Source organism: Ctenopharyngodon idella, chromosome 7, assembly GCF_019924925.1.
Source record: "Ctenopharyngodon idella isolate HZGC_01 chromosome 7, HZGC01, whole genome shotgun sequence".
In the NCBI taxonomy this organism is placed as follows: Eukaryota; Metazoa; Chordata; class Actinopteri; order Cypriniformes; family Xenocyprididae; genus Ctenopharyngodon; species Ctenopharyngodon idella.
The window spans coordinates 26136196-26150783 of NC_067226.1; the positions used below are offsets into that span (position 1 = coordinate 26136196).

The 14588-nt window shown below is 39.8% G+C and overlaps 1 protein-coding gene across 15 annotated transcripts in view; it reads right to left on the minus strand.

The window, feature by feature from the left end:
- ehbp1l1a (EH domain binding protein 1-like 1a) overlaps positions 1-14588 on the minus strand; it is a 41321-nt gene that overhangs the window by 7580 nt on the left and 19153 nt on the right. For 8 of the 15 annotated variants that reach the window (XM_051898582.1, XM_051898585.1, XM_051898583.1 and 5 more), the window contains 12 exons: positions 14176-14586; positions 11608-13986; positions 11444-11509; positions 8412-10909; positions 8295-8331; positions 7667-7867; positions 6928-7401; positions 2958-5330; positions 2276-2522; positions 2030-2184; positions 1845-1893; positions 1233-1757 (listed from right to left, as the gene is read on the minus strand). In XM_051898582.1, the coding sequence (XP_051754542.1) occupies positions 1233-1757; positions 1845-1893; positions 2030-2184; positions 2276-2522; positions 2958-5330; positions 6928-7401; positions 7667-7867; positions 8295-8331; positions 8412-10909; positions 11444-11509; positions 11608-13986; positions 14176-14586 (9415 nt within the window). Of the gene's footprint in view, positions 1-1232; positions 1758-1844; positions 1894-2029; positions 2185-2275; positions 2523-2957; positions 5331-6927; positions 7402-7666; positions 7868-8294; positions 8332-8411; positions 10910-11443; positions 13987-14175; positions 14587-14588 lie in introns of those variants that run through there. The other 7 variants (XM_051898590.1, XM_051898591.1, XM_051898593.1 and 4 more) reach the window with 7 other exon arrangements.

Consider the following 14588-nt stretch of genomic DNA (forward strand, 5'->3'; position numbering starts at 1 on the left):
GTTGTTCTCACTGGAACTACCTACTGTAGCCAAAGCACAATAAAGTCAGTTAGCCATTTCCAAAGCCCATATTTACAAAATATAGATTCTAGGAATCAATACTCTGGTCTCATGAGACCAAATCAGTCATTTTGGATCTAACAGCATCCAAAATGTTCTGGTGTTGCTAGAGGATGAGTACAGTGAGAAGTGCCTGGTTCCCACAGTAAAGTTCAGTGGTAGTAAAGCTCTTATAGAGGGATGTATGAGTGCTGAAGGTGTGAGGGAGTTGTGCTTAATCAATGCTGTCATGAATTCCCACACCACTGTGTAATTTAATACACAAACTTGAAACAGAAGATGTTACCCTTTCCTCATTCCCTGCATTGTTGGGCATTTTTTCAACATGAAAAACCTTCTGTGGACATGTATTGCACTCAGTCTTAACACTCTTGAGCACCTGTGGGGGATTCTGTAGAGACAAGTTGAGCAACACTCCCCATTAAAGATCAGGGCATTTAAGGAGCTCATCATCCAGGAGTTAAACAGGACAGATGTGACAATTTGTCATGAACTTGTACACTCCGTGCCAGGAAGGGTCAGAGCAGTATATTCAAAATTATGGAGGGCATACTAAGTATTAGAATATTATACATTTGTTGAATTAAATCTAGGGTGTACTCATTTCTGCAATCCTTAATTTAAACAAAATTGGCTAATTTACTTATTTTATGGCTATTAATGACATATATTTCTCAGTTTTTATTATGTATATGTTTAATACAATTTAGTTTTGCCATCTTTCCATGAATTGTATTAGTGATCATAAAGAAGATACATCTTTTGTATTTGTTCAGAAGGGGTGTACTCATTTATGCTGTGCACTGTATGTTCAAATGTAATTTATTCCAGTGAAATGTCAGCATCATTACTGTAGTCTTCAGTGTCACATGATCATTCAGAAATCATTCTGATATACTGATTTGATCTCTTATCATGTGATGTTGAAGACTGGAGAAATGGCTGCTAAAATGCTGCTAAAAATGTAGCTTTGCCATCACAGGATTTAATTACACTTTAAAATATATTCAAAAATATTTAAAACATTTCTTTTAAATTGTAATTTTTGATCAAATAAATGCAGTGCTGGTGAGCATAAAAGCCATAAAAAATAATTAATTTCATTATTTTGAAATTAGTTTAATTATGTATTTCAAACTTTTGACTGGTAGAGTATATTTTTAATGTTTTACCTCTGTACCGCTCTGCTGTTCGTGTGGTTCTGGCTCATCCAGTGACTTCCCCTGCAGCTTTGATCTGCGTTTTCTTACAAGATCTGCATCCTTGACATGAGAAAAAGCCTTTGAGGAGTGAGTTCTAGGTGGTGCCACCAGAGGCTGAGCAGCCCCTGAATCTCCAGCCTGGCTCTGGCCCGGCGTTCGCTTGGTTCTTGGAGGTGGCACCAAACCACCAGCCTTTCCCTCCCTTTCAGGGAAGCTTCCATTCGTCTCTAAAGTGATTCCGCTGCTCTGAAGCCTTTCGGCACAGTAGCGAGCAGCGGCTTCAGGATCAGCTTCCTCCCTCTTTTCACCAACAGCATAACTGGACTCGCTGCTGTTCTTCTCGATCTGAATGACACTGAGCTCCTGGCCCATGAAATAGGTGCGGATCTGGTTGAGATACGTCATCACGATTAGCCTGTCGGGCACTGCCAGCAGCACCATGTCAGAGGGCTCTATCAGCCTGGAGATGCCCAGTTCAGCAAAGCCATCAAATGCCTATGAATAGAAGAATCTTTATTTTTACCATTTCCTGATCACAGGGGGAAAAAAAGTAATTATCCAATATTAAAAGAGGTGGATCACCTTCTTGTTGTTGCGTTTAATGTCATACGGATCCAGCATTTCATAATTCCTAAAGACAAAATGACAAACAAATAAACAAAATATTGAATAAGACTAAGTTGATCAACTATACAAAACCCGTGTAACATTTATGAAATAAGCCTAATGCCTTCTTCCACATAAAAAAAAAAAAAAAAAACACCCACACTTTATCTGGATGGAAATGATGCAGGATGGCACAGAAAGCAAGGCCGTTTCTCCATGAGGTGCTGAAGTTTGTGATTCGCACACCCTTGTAACCTTGTGTGACCTTTTGGCACCATTCCAACAAAGACTGACTTGAATTCACCAAGGTCATAATCTGGATTTGAACACAGAAAAAATTAACCACCTGCTCATTAATATCACAATGATAACAATCAACATAATAAAAAATTAGGAGATCCAATAACCTCTATTTCATTGGTTGGCGATGTGTGAGCTGTGGAACTTCCCTGAACGTCCATGGCATCTGCTGCAGCTCTTCGTTTATTACGAACAGGCACTGTGGGCTCAATATTGGCCTTTTCTGAAGCCTCAAGCTGATTGGCTGATGAGGAACTGGAAATGGAGATGTCTTCTGGGAAAGAGGCACTTAAACGTTTCTTCACACGAGGCACTGGAACAGGAAAACTTGAGGAATCTTCAGCTGCTTCTTGTCTAGATAGAAGAAACAAAAGAAATATTAAACAAAACTGCTTTCTACATTAAAATAAACCAATATTGCAAAAGCTATTCAACTCATGTAGATATATCTCTTTCAAGCATAAGAAAAATTCAGAATTAGTTACACAATGCATGACAACAAAATTAAACAAGCACCAATGTCTTCATCTTTATCATACAATCATTTATTTGTATTTACATTTTGCAATTTTTTCATAAAAGACAAACAGTTTAACTTAAAGGTTGAACATTTAATGACTAAATTAACTATACATTGGCATTGTTTTTGAAAACCCAACATTATTATTGCAACATTATAGTGAAACTACAAAGAGCACCTCTAGTGACTAGTTACAGCACTTATACAAAATAAAAACTTGCATGTGTGATGTCTACAAATGTGACAACAGTCAGTCCTACGAAACTTACCTGGACACATCTAAGACAACACATGTGTCATCTACTGTGTCCATGCTCAAATCAACCTCATCATCTCCAGAATGTACAGCATCCTTTTTGTCCTCAACACTTTGATCTTTTTCAATTTGTAGCTCTTTCACAGGAGACTTCTCCCCAATGTCCTCACAATGTTCACCAAGTGGAGCACCAGTCTTGTGTATTTCACTGTTAACTGCCACATCAGGAACTATCTGCCCAATGAGGTTTAAATCAGACTCCTTTCTGTTTATCTCTAGTTCCTTTGCAATTGTGGTGGTTGAAACCTCAAGGCTCTCCATCCCTGATTCTGCCCTTACCTGTGTGGGCACTTCACCAGAACATTGTTTATTTTCTGAGAGAGGAAGGACTTCTACATCAAGTGAATCTACAGGAGGTGGTGGACAAGTCAAGGGATCAGTGAGATCATCTGGAAATGAGCCACTGAGACGTTTCTTCACACGTGGCACTGGGACTGGCAGACTAGAATCTTGATGGTCTTTTGTTTGAAGAACACTGTTGTCTGAATCTGCTTGAGATGCAAGGGTGGATGAAGGGGCTGGAAGATCATCTGGAAATGAACCACTGAGACGTTTCTTCACACGTGGTACTGGGACTGGCAGACTTGAATCTTGATGGTCTTCTGGTTGGGGAACAATGTTGTCTGAACCTGCTTGAGATGCAAGGGTGGATGAAGGGGCTGGAAGATCATCTGGAAAAAAACCACTTAGACGTTTCTTTGAACGTGGCACTGGGATTGGCAGAATTGAATCTTCACGGTCTTCTGGTTGGAGAACAATGTTGTCTGTATTTGCTTGAGACACAAGGGAGGATGAAGGGGCTGGAAGATCATCTGGAAATGAACCACTGAGACGTTTCTTCACACGTGGCACTGGGACTGGCAGACTTGAATCTTGATTGTCTTTTGTTTGGAGAACAATGTTGTCTGAATCTGCTTGAGACGCAGGGGTGGATGAAGGGGCTGGAAGATCATCTGGAAAACAACCACTTAGACGTTTCTTCACACGTGGCACTGGGACAGGCAGACTTGAATCTCGATGGTCTTTTGTTTGGAGAACAATGTTGTCTGAATCTGCTTGAGATGCAAGGGTGGATGAAGGGACTGGAAGATCATCTGGAAATGAACCACTGAGACGTTTCTTCACACGTGGCACTGGGATTGGCAGAATTGAATCTTCACGGTCTTCTGGTTGGAGAACAATGTTGTCTGAATCTGATTGAGACACAAGGGAGGATGAAGGGGCTGGAAGATCATCCGGAAATGAACCACTGAGACGTTTCTTCACACGTGGCACTGGGACTGGCAGACTTGAATCTTGATGGTCTTTTGTTTGGAGAACAATGTTGTCTGCATCTGCTTGAGACGCAAGGGTGGATGAAGGGGCTGGAAGATCATCTGGAAATGAACCACTGAGACGTTTCTTCACACGTGGCACTGGGATTGGCAGAATTGAATCTTCACGGTCTTCTGGTTGGGGAACAATGTTGTCTGAATCTGCTTGAGACGCAAGGGTGGATGAAGGGGCTGAAAGATCATCTGGAAAAGAACCACTGAAACGTTTCTTTGAACGTGGCATAGCCACTGGCAGACTGGAATCCTGATGGTCTTCTTTTTGAAGAGCAGCTTGGGTCTTTCTTGCCTCTTCAGACTGAGACATATTGTTGACGACAGAAGACAATGTGTTCTTTATTTCAAACTCTTCACTGACTTCATCAACATTGCTGGTTTGAGCTTTACTCTTCTGCCTCTGAGGAGCACATAATTGTGTGACTTTTGGAGGCAATAGGGGAACATTTTCTCCATTGTTGCCATGACATGATGCTATTATTTCTTGGGGTGTGGGCTTCTCTTTGGGTACTGGTGAACAAATCTCAATTTTGGATAACTTTTCTGCTGCTTCTATCACTGAGGTATCATCAGGAAAAGAAGCACTTTGGCGTTTTTTGGTCCGTGACGATGGGACAGGTACATCCATTTCTAGAAATGTACCTTCATCTGCCATAGCTGAAGAACTTTGGATGGTGGTGAGTGCTGTACCTGGCTGTACATTGTGTGAAGTACTTTGAGAATAATGTTCAGTTTGTTTTATGACACAGGTGTTAGCTCTCTGAGCATTTGGCTCAGCTGGATTGGAAACTAGCTCTTGAAGAATATCTTGCCTCTTGGTCCTTCTTGGTGGCAAAGGTTCTTTTGAAGCTGAAACAGCAGTCTGTTCTGCGATAGTCTTTGGGTTATAAGGGTTTTTTAAAGACGGTAAAGACATAGGTGTTTTTTCTTCACACAGCAATTCGTCCTTAGTCCGTTGGATGAAAAGAGAGACTTCGTGCACAATACGATGTTGTGGCCTTAAGGACAAAAATACAGTATCACTACATTTATTTTTGTGTTGAGATCTGTAACGAATACAACAGCTCTCTATAGACACACTTATAAACCACAGTCAACTTATACATACTTTTTTTAGTAAGCAACATTACTGCATAAAGTACATCCAAGCAACATTACCACTGCATCCGTCAGAAATCGCATACCTTTGCAACATGCAACAAATAAATTAAAGTCAGAACCAGGGCTTAAAAACGAAAAAAAAATTCAATCGTTCCACTCCGAGCAGAATCTGTATTTTAACGTTTCTGTTCCAGCGTTCCTTCTGTATTATAAACGTTCCGAAACCGGTTTGATTAGAAAAAATAACGGTTAATAACGTTTTTTTTAAGTTTATTTTTTATTTTTGCATGTAGCCTACTTATTATTATTATTATTATTATTATTATTAATAATAATAATAATAATAATATGTACAGCATTTTATTTATTAAAAAACAAAGAGAGTGTATTTGCTGTCTTAGCCAATATAGGCCTTATCTTTTATAACAAGATTCTGTCCAAATGTAAACCTATTAAACGAAAGGAAAAACAATGGTTTATAAATTAAAGTATTTTTTCAAGATATTTTAATGTTTGCTGCATGGTTAAAAATACCGACGCTATTCCTGAGAGGAAAAAAGATAAGTCGCATAGGCCTATATGTCGCATTTTATTATTACATTCAGAAATAATGATAATAAAGGTTATCGGTAAATAAAGTAAAATGTTTACAAATAGCCTAGTCTACTTTGTTTATAAACATAAGTTATGAACAAAACTGCCCTATATTATTTTACCCAGAACGGCTCTGCACTCACTGTAGAGCCTGAGCGCGGGCATTTCACTCACGTTGGATGCGTCAGCGTCACATTTGCATAGGCTGTAGCCTACTATTTGAATTCGTGATTGGTTGACTGCCAAATCAAAATATTAAACGGAATGATAAAATAACGTTATTAATCGGTTAATGGCCATTTCAAATTAGCGTTTCTGTTCAGAACGATTAAATTTGATTTCCGTTTCTGGTTACGTTCCGGTCAAAATTTCGTTCGCTTCCGGTTTTCGTTTTCGTTCCTTGAACCGGTTCAGAGCCCTGGTCACAACAGCTGCGGATTTTGTAATAACAGCATAGATCTCAGCTCACAATCTTAGCTGAACAAACAAATGTCTTTAAGGGTGCAGTGTGTAATTTTTTTTGTTTTAAAATTCTTTTTCATCCCAGTTTATTGTGCAGATACAACAGTATGTAAAAACTGTGGCAGTTTCAAAATAGTTTCTGTCTGTTTACGGCATGATTTGGAGGCTGACAACCCTTTTTGCCACAATCATTATTTCTGCAATTCCATTTGGTGCCACTAGGGGCATTGACATAACACACTGCACCTTTATGGCAAAAAGCAAAATTAGACACATGGACATAAATATTTTGGGGGGGAAAAACAGCCATTTCAGTGCAAAATTTTTGCAAATATGAGGGGGGAAACGCTAAAAGAAAAGAAAAAGAATATAGCCATGCTGCCGTTTGCAGGACTCTGCCGTTGTTGGGTTTGAATGCAACACTCTTGATGAACTCACCCCTCCTCTCGAAATAGTGTGGTTGACACCTCATCCTTCAATGTCTCAAACACTTTACTTTCTGTCACAATCTCATCATTACCAGCTTCCTCTTGAACAGAAGTTGTACCCTCTTCAACACGTGTGTTGTCCTCTTCTTTAGTTATCTCATGAAGGTCAGCCTCCGTCAAGGGGGGCCACTTCCTCATTAGGCAAAATTCTTCATCTTCAACAAACCAGCTTTCAGTCTCTTTTGATGACAGCGATGTTTCTGAACAACCACTAACCAAACGCCACATGTAGGGTTCAGCAGAATCGAACACCTCAGGCTCTGCTGCCTGCACGGGCCCTTCCAATGAATAATCACATCCACTGGCCATGCGAGTCCCGCTGCCCTCAGGATCCACAGAAGATGAAAGGCTGCTGAGAGGATCTAAAGTGTCCGTGACCGATCCAGAGCTAGAGGGCTGCAATATTGCTGCAACTGTCTCATAACTAAAAGAAAGCAACACTTAAAATGTGAAAAGTAAAAAATAAAAATGTTTTCCAAACAATAAACTGGAAAATATGACATTAATAAAAATGAAAATAAATTACTGTAACAAAAGAACACATTTGAATATGGTTAGGAGTAATTTTATTGATTCCTAATTACATTTACTAACTAATTATTGACCTAGATAGATTTCAAGTGTTTTTAAAATAAAAATCCAAGCCAACATGCTCAATGTTTTCACTTAATTATGTACCCTCTACTTACCCTCTGTGAAAGACATCAACTATACTCTTAACAAGACCAGAAGATTCTTCTTTTTCTGTGGAAGTATCATCTGCCTCCAAAACCTCCCATCCTAACATTATAGCAGTCTCTCCTGGCTCTGCGGTATCATGGATTTTACTAGTAGACTGCTCCCCGACATGTTGCTCTTCTGGAAGAAACTTCTCCTGATGGTTTTCAATACTGATACAGAATAGTTCACTAGTTAAAAGTGAAGTCTGCAGGGTCTGTGATGCAATTCACGTGCACCATGCGTACCTCTCACGTGCATGCACCGAAAATGTTTCAGGTACAACATCCAGTGAGATGATATAATGATGTTAGTGAAAAAAGTCATATATTAGTCAGGTAATTCAAATCATGTTGAGCCATGTTTTATTAGATAATTTTGAATGACACAATGGGTGTTGTTTTTACATGAACAAGCTTGCATAAAGCTCCCATAAAGCCAAATCAATGTCAAGAAATTATAATATAATATACATATATGTAAAATGACTAAACTAAAAGAAATGTGGTCTGCATTCATGTAAAGCAAATCAAACAATGTCAAAACAATCTATTGCAAATGCAGTGATAGAACAGAAATAAAACATGCTATGTAACTCACCCTTCAACCAAGGGCATCTCATGAAAACTTCCTACTTCTTAAAAAAAAAAAAAAAAACATTTCTGAGTATACATATTGCCCAACATTCAAGCCTCACTCTAATAATGGTTCTCTTACCAGTTCCTGTTATGTCCAGTGTTTGATTCCTTTCTGATTCTATGTATTGGGTAAATTTGACTTCAAATTCAGTGTGTTCTTGGATTGGACTTGATGGAAAAATTGCACATGTAGAAGCATGTGGGAAATCAGGAAGCCTTGCTTCAACTGGGGAACATGGTACTTCAGTGACCAGGTTATTGAATTCTATTTCATCGGTCGCAGAGAATGGAGCCTCTGAAGAAGGTGGCAAGACATCTGTCATCATGTACTCTTCTTTTTTTAGCCTTTCCAAGCATGGAAATCCATAATTGCTGGCCTTATTGGGGCAGGTAGGAGTAAGTAAGAACATAGTTTTTGAATATTCTTCATAATCCTTTGTACAGCTTAAAGAAAAAAGTGGTCTTTCTTTAAGAGGTTTGACCCATAAGGGCTTCTGAGCAAACCATATTCTTTCTTGAGACTCTTCTATGGGCATAGATTTTACTGTAGGAACACCTATGATAAAAGAAACCACTGGGCAAGAATGAAAAAGGCTGACTATGTCTGGTTCTTTACTGAGATAGAATTCCTGTACTTTAACCTGAGGTAGAGAGGGAAAACCAGGTATGCGTGCTTCTCTGGGGCAGGTGGGCACTAGTGTAAACATCCTCTGCAAAATATATTTGTCTATTTCCTCATATGGATTTGCTGAATTAAACTGGATAAGCAGTTCTGATCTTGTTCTCAATGGCCTCTCCAACAGGGGCATTTCATCTGCAAACCATACTCCTGTGTTTATTCTCTCACTTGATGAGAATCCCATAATTCTTGAAGTCTTCGGAACACACTGATGAAGACCAACCATGTTAGGAGGAAGTGTAACTTTGCGACTAGGTGCATATGGGAATCCTGGTATTCTTGCCTTTGATGGACAGGTTGGAGCCAATGCAAACATTATTTCAGTTAATTCATTGAGCGAATCTACTCTGTCAATAACAACAACAGGTTGCTTTTTAAAAGATACATTGCACAATGTTTCCTTGTCAACGGACCAATCTAAATGCTCTCTTTTAGAAGAAAATCCAATAACATTAGATTTCTCCGGGCAAGCTGGAAGCATGTGTAGCATTATTGGTTCGGGCACAGATGGAAAACCAGGAGCACAGACCACTGATGGACATGTAGGTGCCAGAGCAAACATTCTATGACTGTTTTCTTTGCACATCTTGTCCATGTCCAAAACAACAGGAGGTTTCTTTAATTGACTTGACCACAAAATGACTGTACTCATAGGCCAATTGGACGTCTTTGGGATCTGGATGCTCGGACAACCAGCTATATGTGAAACCTTTGGGCAAGAGGGACAAATGTTTTGCATGTTCGGCTCCATCTGTGACTTAGGATGTGGTCTAGATGGAAAGCCAGGAATACATGATGCTTGTGGGCACGTTGGTGCCAGAGCTATAATCTGTGAGTCTTTTTCATCTTTACTGGGGTCGAAAATATCAGTCTGTCTATCTTTGAATAAATTGCATAAGATTATTGATTGATCAGTAATGCACTCTGTGCCTTCAAGGACTCTTAGAGATGGACATCCAGGGATTCTAGAAAGCACCGGGCAGGATGGAAGAAACTCCAACATATTTGGCTCGATTTGGGTTTCAGGGATAGAATCTGGAATTTGTGCAGTGTTTTCTGATATGAAGTTTAATATCTCATTCACAGGCCTGGAATCGTCCCTTAGTTTAGATTCAGCAATTATAGACTCTTGAAGATCTAATTCTTCACATGATTGAGTAATTATTTCTTCACTGTTTGCTGCAGATGGGAAATTAAGAGTTGAGGATGGCACTGTGACCATCACCATCTCTGAACACTCAACTGGGCTATCGATGTCTAAAACTGGCTTTGGCTCAGGAAGTTCTTGCAATAATGATGGTTCAATGCTCAGCCACTCCTGATGATGCTGTTCCTCTGGAACTAAGGTCTCTGAAGATGTGTCAACAACAATGGATGTTTCTGGGCAAGATGGACATGGGGCCTCTGTGAGTCTTTTAGCAGATGGAAAGCCAGGAATTCTTGCTTCATTTGGACATGTGCCTGCCAGGGACACCATATTTGCATCATAGGGGGATTTGTCCAAGTATGGCATTAACAAAATATTTTTTGTTGATTTACATGGTTCTTCCCAAATTATACTTAAATCAGTAGGCCAGTTGATTATGTCTGTTTTGCATATGCTTGAAAGCGCTCTAGATGGACATCCAAAAACTCTTGAGAACAGTGGACATGATGGAAGAAGATCTACCATGTTGGGTACACATTCTTGTTGCAGTCCTGTAGGCCAATCTTTTGTTGTAGAAGGGACCAGACTATTGTGATCTTCTGTAGTCTCTTCTTCTTTCTTTAAAGCATCAGCAAACTGTTCTGTTATGTCTTGTGATCCGCATAATATACCTTCATCCACCTCCACGTTTTCAGTCAGAGTGTTTCCGTAATTTTCAGAAGGTGGAATCTGAGCACTTACGCTTTGACAGCTGAGAAAAATAAGCATATGATCAGATGTCATATGTGAGGTTGTCTGACAATACAAGATGATTCGACTGCATGCATCATTCCATTTAGTGGCAGCCAATTCATTTTCAATGAATGTGTCCTCCTGAACACTTCATGAACCAACTGATATGCTTGACAACTATAGCAAGGCCTAAATTGTCTCTGCTACACCTTATTTGTTGTGCCTAGTTTTCATACCATTATGCACTTATGATTTTAAAGGTATAGTTGACCCAAAAAGGAAAGGGTCAACTATGTAGGGTCCACTGACTTTCATTTTATGTGGGGGGAAAAACAGACATTTTCCAAATATTCTCTTTTTTTGTTCAACAGAATAAAGAATTGCATATGGGTTTGGAACAACATGAAGGTGCATAATGTAAATGATTACAGATTTTTCATTTTGGGGTGAACTACGCCTTTAGTGGATAAATGTTATGCAGACAGGAAATGCAATTAAGGCAAGGCAAAGCAATAAATTAATACTCTATCTAATGTTTCCTTGCAAAACTCACCTCTCCTCAACAGTCAGTAATAGTGGCATGTCTGGTATGGAGTGCCACATTCTGAAATGCATTTTCCTAGAAACAAGTGTCAAAGTATTTCATGCACTATCCACTGATGTGCAATACAAAATGACTTTTTTGTGAAACAAACACTTGGGCAATTCTGAACTTACCCCCTCTCCAGAATTCCCTTTTGTCCTTCCTCACAACTTGCCCAAAAGTTGACATTCTCCTTGGTCTTCTCTAATGCAAAACTACTGTCAGACTTGTTTGCACTGAACAGGTCTATTTCGATGTCTGCTGAAGCAAGCACAGTTGAAGTTTCTTGTTTATGGCCAACATCTTCTGTAAATGCTCGACTATTATTTGTCTGATAAAGAATATGTGGAGATTCTGAATATGTGGATGGAAACCCAGGTACATTGGACTGCTTTGCACAGGATGGCATCATCATAGCCATGTCTTCTATGTGAAAATTCAGGTGATTGTCATTTGTTTGATTCAAGTTTGTTAAGGAAGAACATACCATATCAGACTCATCCCTTGAGGTTCTCCTGTACAGTTGCTTTGCATCCAGTGGCCATGCACTTGAATCCATTGCTTCATTTCCCAAATCAACAAATGGCATACCTAATACTTTTGTAAAACGCGGACAAGATGGCATGAGGGAAACCATATCTGGTGCCTTCTCAGTTTTTAGTCTTGGGGCAGATGGGAAGCCAGGTAATTTAGCACTGGTTGCACAAGTTGGGCGCAAAGCTACCATATCCCTAGTGATGGCTTTATTAATTTCTCCGTACTGAGGTGGAACGGTGTGCATGGACTGACACTTTCTGCTTAATTGTTTAACCCATAATGGCCTTTCATTTTCAGGCCATTGTAATTCCACTTCAGATATTATGCTTGATTGCATCCCAGGTACATTTGAGACTGTTGGGCAAGAAGGGACAAGATGAAGCATTAATTTGGGCTTTGGTGCAGATGGAAATCCAGGAACATTTGCTTTCACTGGACAACTTGGCAAAATAGCATACATTTCTTTAAAACTCTCTTTGTCCTGATAAGCAATGTTTAACCTCTCAGATGTGGACATTGGCGAACAACTTCTCACAAAAAAACCTTTCTCCTTTAAAGGCCAATTATTTACCAAAGCCTTATCAATTTCGCTTGGGACTAAAGAGGGGAAGCCTGGAGTTTTAGCTGTCTGTGGGCATGTTGACAGAGTACCAGATATTATTTGTGTTTTAGGCATGAGCCATGGTGCAGAAGGAAATCCAGGTGTACTTGCTTTTCTAGGGCAAGATGGTATCAATGACAGCATATTGTTAAAAACTGTAACTTCATACTGAGCTGGATATGGACAGATTAAATGACATGGCTGAGATTCTAGCGTCTTCACCCAAAATGGATTAATGTCCTTTGGCCACTTCTTAAGTGAATCTGATGTGCTTGCAAGAATTTGTATAGTTGTTATTCCAAGGACACAAGAGGCTGTTGGACATGAAGGTAGGAGTTTTGTCATACAGAATGTAATGTCTAGTTTTCGTTTTGGTGCAGATGGGAAACCAGGAGTCCTTGCTTTTCTTGGGCAAGATGGTACTAAGTTCACCATACCTGTTAACTGATCCTCTTTTAATATGTTTACAGCTTGAGGCAAACTGGACTGGTTCTTTTGTGCTATTATCAGAGATGATTCATTGTTGGATGGCCATTGTTGGATAATATTTTGACTGGCAAGCTCTTTTGCAGATGGAAATCCAGCAATGCAGGAAACATTCGGACAACATGATGAAATCTTGACCATACTTGGTGTAACTGGTTTTGGAGCAGATGGAAATCCCGAAATCTTGGGTGCCGCTGAACAAGATGACCTCAATGAAACCATATTTCTTGCGGTTTCAAAATCGATCTTCATTGAAGACATTGGCAAAATTTGTTCCTTACTTTTCTTCAAATAATATACTAAATTCTCTTTAGGCCAGATTTCATCTGTCCAAATGATTGGATATCTTGAAGGAAAACCTGGAACTACAGATAAATCTGGACATAATGGTAGAAGACTGACCATATTGAAAGGCAAAGATGGGAATCCAGGGATGCTGGCAGTTCTTGGGCAAGTTAAATGTTGTGATATCATATGTTCCACAGTGCTCCGATCGTACAATGAGCAATCCATATCTTGAATAAGTTTTGCTGGTTTCTCTTTTTGAAGGTACTCTTTCAGTACCTTCACAGACCCATCCCAAGGCCACTTATTGTCTTGAAAAATTACAGATGGCATCCCAGGTACAAAAGCAGTTTTCGGACAGGCTGGAAGAAGATATATCATGCTGGGAAAAGAAGATGGAGAGCTGTCGACATTAGCCTCTTCTCCTTCATATGCTTTCTTGCAGATGGGTAGAACGCTGAATTCCTGGTTCATTCTAGGTAGTCCATCTACAAACAAGTCTCCTTTTTGATTTTCAACTGTATCATCAGCCAATATGGATGGTGACCAAGGAGAATGGGACACTTTTGGGCAAGAGGGCAGCAAAGCGGCCATGCTTTTGGCGCTGAGGGACAGGGACATTAGAACAGAGATCAGAGGGAGGATGTAAAATGGACTTATGAATAATAATAAGCGAATGGACCGCAACACATACAGTATATGCATTTTATATGAATATAGCATAGTAAGCTTTAAATGTAACACAGTAACTATATGCTAGCAAATATTACGGTCGGATGCAGAACATACTTACCCTTCATCAATGTGATCTGCCTGGGACATTTCTGGACTTGAGAGCGGCTGTGGCACAGATTCTGGGCTGACATCTTGCTCTTGTATTTCCGCTGGTTGAAAACTACTTTGAAACAACTCTGTCTTGTCTTTACAAGGAATCATCTTGTCTTCTGTCTGCTCATGTGCAGCTAAGTGTAAAACGGCCAGCTCAGCAGAGCTCTGTGAATTCTCTGACTGATTGACCTGGATCTCAGTTAATGGGGCGACGAATGTAGGGGCTTCAGCAGGTTTTGGGACAGTTTCGAGGGCTGCAGGAGTGGATACTCTATCTGTATCAGACAGCTCTGATTTTGGCAGCTCAAAATGTGTGACATCAGTGACATTGGGTGACGTATGGTCAGTGGGCAGCAGAGAGGTCATGCTCTCTGGTCT